The 8,099-nt window shown below is 35.2% G+C and overlaps 1 protein-coding gene across 1 annotated transcript; it reads left to right on the forward strand.

Moving 5' to 3' along the window:
- The first annotated feature begins 455 nt into the window (after positions 1–455).
- Positions 456–4,069, forward strand: LOC126628983 (uncharacterized). Its single transcript, XM_050298867.1, has 8 exons — positions 456–471; positions 614–629; positions 711–853; positions 1,014–1,132; positions 2,604–2,792; positions 3,152–3,217; positions 3,576–3,865; positions 3,952–4,069. Exons 1-8 carry the CDS (start codon positions 456–458, stop codon positions 3,989–3,991), a joined length of 879 nt encoding a protein of 292 aa, XP_050154824.1. The 3' UTR covers positions 3,992–4,069.
- Positions 4,070–8,099: the final 4,030 nt, after the last annotated feature.

The raw sequence follows: 8,099 nt of genomic DNA on the forward strand, positions 1-8,099 counted from the left end.
AATTTAACGTTCGAATGCGTTTGGCTGAGTTGTTTACTATGAATTTGAGGTTCTACACGCGATACATATCGTAAATGATGATGGTTTAGTGATTTCATGTATAGTTTTGACTTTGCAGATTATACTCGACTACGTTTGAGTATAAGTTATATGTATTGTATGTGCAAGCTCATCGATTGGGTTAACATATTTGGGTTGAAGTTTTTGTTGGAGTTGTGATACATTAGGTTTTTGGTAAAAATGTTTTTTTTTTTTAAATATCTAGAGTGAATAGGGAAAGATGTGGCATGGTTGTGATGCCGATTTGTATTGTCGCACATCGCTCATGAACTGTGCCATGGTTTGGTATGTGAGCATGGTGTTGCATATTGCCAATAGTATGGGCGTCTTGTTCAAGGTTGGGGGCATTAGCCGGATACACATGATAGGACACGTAACTGGGTAGGATTAGGAACATGGGAAAGGAATATTGTACCCTTTCCCAAGCCTTAAAACTGCAGAACCAAATAGTTCCATGTTGGACTCAGATGTTACGATTCAGGAGCACCATCATCTAAGTTCTGATTGAATGCGTTACTTCTAGAAGATATCTGATGTTCCTTATGTTGTGCAGGGTCTCTGAAATATTGGTATGAACGCAACAAAGTGAATTTTCTGGTATCCGACTCTGCTGTTTGAAATGATGATGCTGTTCTTGGAGCTCTTGACAGTGCGGCTCTTTGGGTCAAGGGCTTGCCTTTTGTCAAGTCCTTGTCAGGCTTTTGGAAATTCTTCTTGGCTTCCGGTCCTAAAAATGTTCCCGTAAATTTTTATGACTTTGCATTTCCTGATATTCAGTGGGAAACTTTGCCTGGTAAGCAGATCTGTATCTTTCACTTTTTCTTCCTTATATTTATATTGTGTGTTGAGTAGGAGTGTAGAATTGATAGTTGGCTCGCATCCAATCAAGTTCTAGGAACTGATGGGAAACCAATAAAATTTATCAAGATATATTTATATCTGCAACTACCTAGAATTTAAGGACCTACCTCTTTGGGAGAGGGTTAGCATGAGGTTTACTGTCTTCACTTTGGGAATCAGTCTCAGTAGATCCAAGGATCCACCACATTCAACTTTTCTGCTAAATTGGAAGGCAGGTTGGGGGGAATTTCTTTGTTGAAGTTCTTCCAGTTACATTTCTTTTGTAGATAGATAGGTCCAAGTTTCAATTCAGGACTCCTTCACTGCTACTGTTCCATTTCAAGAAATGATTTATGAATTTTGTTTCTTCTTAAAAATGTCTCTCTCATGCATGCCAGAAATCTACTGGATCATTTTACTTTAACCATGAGTTTTCTCTACACTGCTTCTTTGTATATTCCTTTTTGCAACGGTGTAGTTTGCATTCAATGTTATGGATATGTGACAGACATTGAAGGCACGTTTATGTGTACACATTTTTAATTGTTCAGTTAATTTATGTTCACATGCAAGTTGACTAATTGTTATTCTGGTAGAAGATTTTTGCTATCATGAATCGGCCCTGTATTTCACCACCTTTTTTCTTTCAAGAGACGTAGGCATGTCAGATGGTGAAACTGCTCAGACGTGCTGCTTACAAATGAGTCAGTTGCTTCCGGATATAAAATTGTGCTATGAACTATAGTCGCTAACTGAAGCTTGTGGAATTTGGAAAATTCTTTGCTTGTATTGTAACTTCATGATTCCATAATTATCTTTTCATCTTTATTTTTAAAAGAATAGGAAATTTAATAATATTTTTATATTCTTATTGTTTATGTCCTTATTCCTTGTAGTGGTTTGAGCATTAACAATTCCCTATATGTTACAAGTTTGTGAACTGTTTATGTTATTCTTCGATCATGATTTTTCCGTATCTAGGACATGCAATTTTCATCCAACTCATTATTTTTTTTCTCTAATGGAACAAATTGGCACTTGCATGGATTTGATCGGCCTATTTATACAAACGTTGTTTATCCATTTCCACTGGATCCACCTTTTGTCCCTGCGGACAATCCTACCGGCTGTTATAGGACATACTTTGACATTCCTAAAGAATGGAATGGTATGATCAATTTGAATGCATTGCTGCTTCCTATTTAGTGATGCTTTTGAATTCTTTTATTTTTATTCTTTTTTCCTTCTGTTTTTTGTTTCCTGATCTCAAAACCTGTACCTTGTTATAATTTGTATGCTTCGAAATAGTCTTATTTTCAACTTTAAAGTAACCATTTTGAAATGTAATTACATTCCGGAATGTATGCATCATTACACACACTGAGGATTCACCTGCATAACACCCCTCGTGCTTTCTGTTTTATATGACATGTGACTAGCATTTGACAGGTCGCAGGATTTTTTGCACTTCGAAGCTGTTGATTCTGCTTTCTGCATGTGGGTGAATGGGATTCCGATAGGATATGGGTAATTTTTTAATGGCTTTTTAATTATTTAGCAATAAGCGCACTTGTTGATCTTGTAGATTGTAGCACTCAGTGCATATAGCAATGTGAAAGTGAAGATCATTTTGTGTTTATAAAGGATGCATGGTTTGGTAGGAATTTCTGTCAGATACATTAACCACCTTCATTTTGTGCTAGGTCACTCAGGACAGCAGACTTCCTGCTGAATTTGAAATCACCGACTATATTTACCCATCCAGTACAGACAAGAAAAATGTATTAGCTGTTCAAGTTTTCAGATGGAGTGATGGCTCTTACCTTGAAGATCAAGAACATTGGTGGTTATCTGGCATTCATCGTGATGTGCTTCTCCTTCCCAAGCCACAGGTTTTATTATCTTCTTGCATTTGTGTTTTCTTTTAAATACCATTAGACAGTGCGATGGTCTTTTCTTGGAGCTATTATATAGCGGGAGACTGGGGACATGTATGCATTGATGATTTGAATATACAATAAGATCATTCCATCTCTTCACATGTCAGCATGTCAGTGTGCAGATGTGTTTTTGTAAAAAATTGAAGTCATGATCTAGTTCATTACTTCGCTAATACATATTTTACTTTGGTTAGACATATAAAATGATCTTAACTATTTCCTCATTGTTTTGAATAACATAAACTGCTATTTGCTCCTAACTTTACTTGGCAATTGCATACCATTAAATCCTAAGTTTAACTGATGTGCAGGTATTCATTGCAGACTATTTTTTCAAATCAACTGTGGCCGAGGACTTTTCTTATGCAGACATACAGGCAAGTATCTATTAATTGAGGAATGATGTCTTTGTTTTAAATGAGTAATAAAAACAAACAATGTTTTGTAGTTTTGTCTGGATGGACCTCTCTTGCACATTCCTGGACAATAGTTTGTGACCCTTTAACGTTTCTTATTCATACTATCTGATTATTTTGTTATGCTCACTCTTCCTTTGATTATCACAATGTCTGTTAAGTTTACACTGTAATTGATTTATCTGTCAGGCTTTTGGAATATACCCGTTTATCAATATACAGTATGACGTGATTATGTTCTCTTCTTCGTGCTATTTCACTACATCGAAATTTTTTTTATTTAATTATCTAATTATTTTGTTTTTTCATTTTTTACCAGGTTGATGTGAAAATAGATAACTCCAGAGAAACATCTAAAGATAGTATTCTTTCCAACTACACAAAAGAAGCTTCATTATTTGACATGGCTAGCTGGTACAGTAGTGATGGATTTGCTGATCTGGCCTCATCTAATGTGGCTAGTTTAAAGCTTAATCCCTCACCTAGCACACGCCTTGGATTTCATGGTTATTGGCTGGAAGGGAGACTGGAAAAGCCGAGGCTTTGGTCTGCTGAGCAAGGGCTCTTGATTTGTTGTTTCTTTTTGTTTCTTCCCGTCTTGTTATTAAGGTAAAAGCAACCATTTGAAGTTATATGCACTTTTTTTCTTATTAGTATTCATTGAGTCATTGATGATCTCCAAAAATATCTGTCAGATGTTGGACGTTCCTGGGCACTGGGAATATTTTAACCTAATGTGTAGTATTTGTGTGTGCTGCACCTTTTTGTTAGATAACTTATTTTGATTTCTTGTGCTAGATATGTTGGAAGAAATGTCTTGTTAAATTATAACAGCCTATAGGATAAGTAGATTTCCTTGTTCACATGACACCAGAGTTTGTGAATACTAGAGGTTACAACTTTCTCCCTTACTCAGCCTGCCTGAACTAAATATTAGTTAGGATCAAGGAAGAAAAAATCAATAATATCGGCGAAATATCGCCGATATTATCGTTTTTTTGAAGATCCGAAATTTTTTTAACTATCCAACTGATTTTCGTCCAAATATCGCGATATTATTATCGATAATATCGCGATATTTTTAAAATTATCGATAATATCGTAATATAATATTAAAAAATACTTTAAAATGTTGAAAAATCTCAACACATACTATACTTGATCAAAGCCCCCAAAGGCCAACCAAGACATGCATTTCTCAGCGTGTGAATGTGCCTTTTATAGGCGTTCTTGGCTTGCTCACTGCCCTCTCTGGGCGATGTGGGACTCGACCAAGGAAGAAAATAGGAATTTCGGCCGAAAATCCACACCCACTTTAAACGGTCATAACTTTGTCAAAACTCAACAAAATCAAGCAAGACAAAAAACGAAAGTTGTAGCCCTCGAAGAGACGAAGAGAATGGTACCTCACACGACGTCTGAATCATCGTGGTTTGGCCGGAAAATGCCTTGAAAGTCACTGAGGTCGCCGGAAACTGGGTAAGATTCAAATGAGTATAACTTTTTCAATACTCAACGAAATTGAGTGAAACAAAAAGGAAAGTTGTACTACTCGACGAGACGAAGAGATTGATACCTTGCACGCAGGCCAACTCGCCGTGGTTTGGCCGGAAATTGCCTCGAAAGCCACTGAGGTCGCCGGAAACTGGGTAAGATTCAAATGAGTATAACTTTTTCAATACGCAACGAAATTGAGTGAAACAAAAAGGAAAGTTGTAGCCCTCGAAGAGACGAAGAGAATGGTATCTCACACGACGTCTGACTCATTGTGGTTTGGCCGGAAATTGCCTCGAAAGCCACTGAGGTCGCCGGAAATTGGGTAAGATTCAAATGAGTATAACTTTTTCAATACTCAACGAAATTGAGTGAAACAAAAAGGAAAGTTGTACTACTCGACGAGACGAAGAGATTGATACCTTGCACGCCAGCCAACTCGCCGTGGTTTGGCCGGAAAACCAAAACGTTTTGCCTCAAGGACTGGTACATGTGAACTTGTGACTCCAACTAGGTAAGAGCCAGATCTAATTTGGGGCCTTCTATCCTATATTTGTGGACAACCATCAAATGCTAAAGATTAAACAAACATAATATGTTCTACTGCTTAGCAAAAAAAGCTACAAACCCTTTGCTTATCAACAAAAAAAGACAAGTCCTTGCACTAGATATACTTTCAAATTACGTTGAGTAGCAACCTGATATATGTATTCGGACGAATTATAAAACAATTGACACACTCCTGACTTACAAAATTCAATTTTTTTACTTTATATAAACTTGAAAAAACATAATCGGCATCCAAATTAAAGTTTAGTCTTATTCAATGTATTGATTTTCAATCGTTAATTGATATACTATAATTTGGAACTTCAACGCCTAAACGCATGCTTATGTGTAAGAAATTTAAAGTGTCAAATTCAGCACATTATTCTTCATCATTTTATTCACTTTTTTTTTTTTTTTAATATCCTAAATAAAACCTCCAAATATTGTACTAATTCATTATATATAAATGATTATGGTGTGTTTAGACTTCTTTCATTAATTACTACATATTTTTTACACTCACAATGTTTGTCAGCTCGCTATATAATCAACTTGATAATGTTAAATCCATCATGCAATGCATTTCTTTCCAATTTTTTGTGATAAACTAATAGATAATTGACTAAATAAACATCCTACAAAGTTTCAATAAAAATTTCCAAGTTTTTCTTACAATTTCCGTGGTTTCCATGTAATTTTTATCGATATCGATATTTTACCGATATTTCCGTGTTTTCGGACTACCGATATTTCCGATATTACCGATATTTTCTTCCTTGGTTAGGATTAAGAGCTAGTCAAGTCGTTTTGAGAATATGGCATTTGTTCTTTTCTACATGGTAATCAAGTTCTTGCTCGACTTAAGCATAAAGTAGATAGATCACTTGAGATAATAGTATACACCTCCAAATGGGAATGCTCTAAGAGAGTACTTTATAGAGCAGGAAGAAGATAGAGCAGATCACAATTAATATATGATATAAACTGGCCATAAATGAGTTTTTAGCAAAAACTTTTTCTCTTACTTCCATCGCCTTTAAGACTTGAGGTTCTAATGCTTTTGGTGATGTTGTACTAAATAGTAAATATTAAAGAATTTGAATATGTAGTTTAATTTTAGTTGCTGAATCCTGTTGCTCTCATTCCATGTCTCTTTTATGCTTGTTCTCTAATGGGAATAATAAATGTTAGGGAAAGAAAGTATATAACCAGATGATTCGTTTTTGTGCAATTAAATTTTACAAATCTTGTGTTGCAGTATTTTCTTTTTAACACTTTTGACTCCTTTTCTCCTCCGTGTGTGTGTGTGTGTGTGTATCGTATCCAAGTGTCTCAACTGATTGTTTACCATCCACAGCCAAATCTGTACGCTCTTGCTGTTATATTGAAAGATTCATCTGGCAACTTTGTGGACTGTGAATCATGCCTTGTAGGCATACGACAAGTATCCATAGCCCCCCAAACAGCTGCTTGTTAATGCGCATCCAATAATAATAAGGGGTGTAAACAGGCATGAGCATCATCCACTTCTGGGGAAGACAAACATAGAATCCTGCATGGTTAAGGTGACGCATATTTTAGTTCCCTTCTTTATTCTCTGCTTGCCTAGTTGATCTGCAACTTGAGGGGATGGTTCTATTTACTGTGTTCTTGAAGTTTTCATCACTGTTTTGTGTACAGGATTTGGTTTTAATGAAGCAATATAATTTCAATGCTGTGAGAAACAGTCATTATCCCCAACATCCCCGTTGGTATGAGCTTTGTGATTTGTTTGGCATGTACATGATAGATGAAGCCAACATTGAGACCCATGGTTTTGATCTTTCTGGGCTACTGGTAAACTTATTATATCCACAAAACGATTCTCAAATGATTCTTTCTATGAAGATTGAAGACAGGCTATCGGATTCGGGAATCACATTGTGGATTTAATACGTTTACACTAGGGAATATTTTGTGAAAAGAAAGAAGCACGCACTCTAATTTTGAATAATTCATGAAGTATTACAATTCTATTGAAAATTGGGTTAAGTCAATGAAGATCACTTTGTCTATAATTTGGGTTACATTCCTTGTCTATCCATACTTTCCTTTCCAATTTTTAAAATGTTAATGTTTCCTGTTAAAGAAAAGTTATGATCACCTCTGTGTATTTCATTTGGATTCAGAAACAGTGATTTAGATTTCAGAAACAGTGATTTAGATTCCAGAAACAGTAACTTAAATTCTAGAAACAGTGACTTAAATTCCAGAAACAGTTTATTTTTACAGTCCAGAAACAGTGACCCGTCGTTATTATCGAAAAGCATGCAGATCTCAAATTTATTTTCTGGAGAAACAAATGATGAACTCCACTGACGAAGAAAAATTGAAAAATAGGACCTCGAATACACTACGAATAATAACGACGATCACATTTCAACAAAATAATACAAAATATAAATTAAATAGCATGATGATCTACATTTTTGTTTCAAAGAAAAAGAAAAAGGTCTGCAAAACAACAATAAACTCCATTAATGACAAAAATTTGGAACTCAACCTAAAAAAGTTAAAGGTAAAATTGACAAATCATAATTTATGATAGTTGGGCCATTTTTAATTTGACTACTTCAATATGGGTTTTGTACTAATCATTAAACAAAACTTATAACATGATTTTTAATTAAAACTAAAACTTTTCAAATAATTTTCATTAGTTTTCTTAGTTTTTATAGTAACGAAACAGCGCTCTAGTAAAAATTGCTTAGTTTCCTATTTTCCCAATCCGGCGTCACTTGTGGCTCTGGCTATGTCGTTT

This window comes from Malus sylvestris, chromosome 7 (assembly GCF_916048215.2).
Source record: "Malus sylvestris chromosome 7, drMalSylv7.2, whole genome shotgun sequence".
In the NCBI taxonomy this organism is placed as follows: Eukaryota; Viridiplantae; Streptophyta; class Magnoliopsida; order Rosales; family Rosaceae; genus Malus; species Malus sylvestris.

What these genes read in the sequence shown, in the direction of transcription:
- LOC126628983 (XM_050298867.1), top strand. An exon ending in CTTTTCTGCTAAATTGGAAG is followed by an intron (nt 1,133 to 2,603) that starts GCAGGTTGGGGG and finishes ATTTTGTGCTAG; the next exon opens with GTCACTCAGGACAGCAGACT. An exon ending in TTCTCCTTCCCAAGCCACAG is followed by an intron (nt 2,793 to 3,151) that starts GTTTTATTATCT and finishes ACTGATGTGCAG; the next exon opens with GTATTCATTGCAGACTATTT.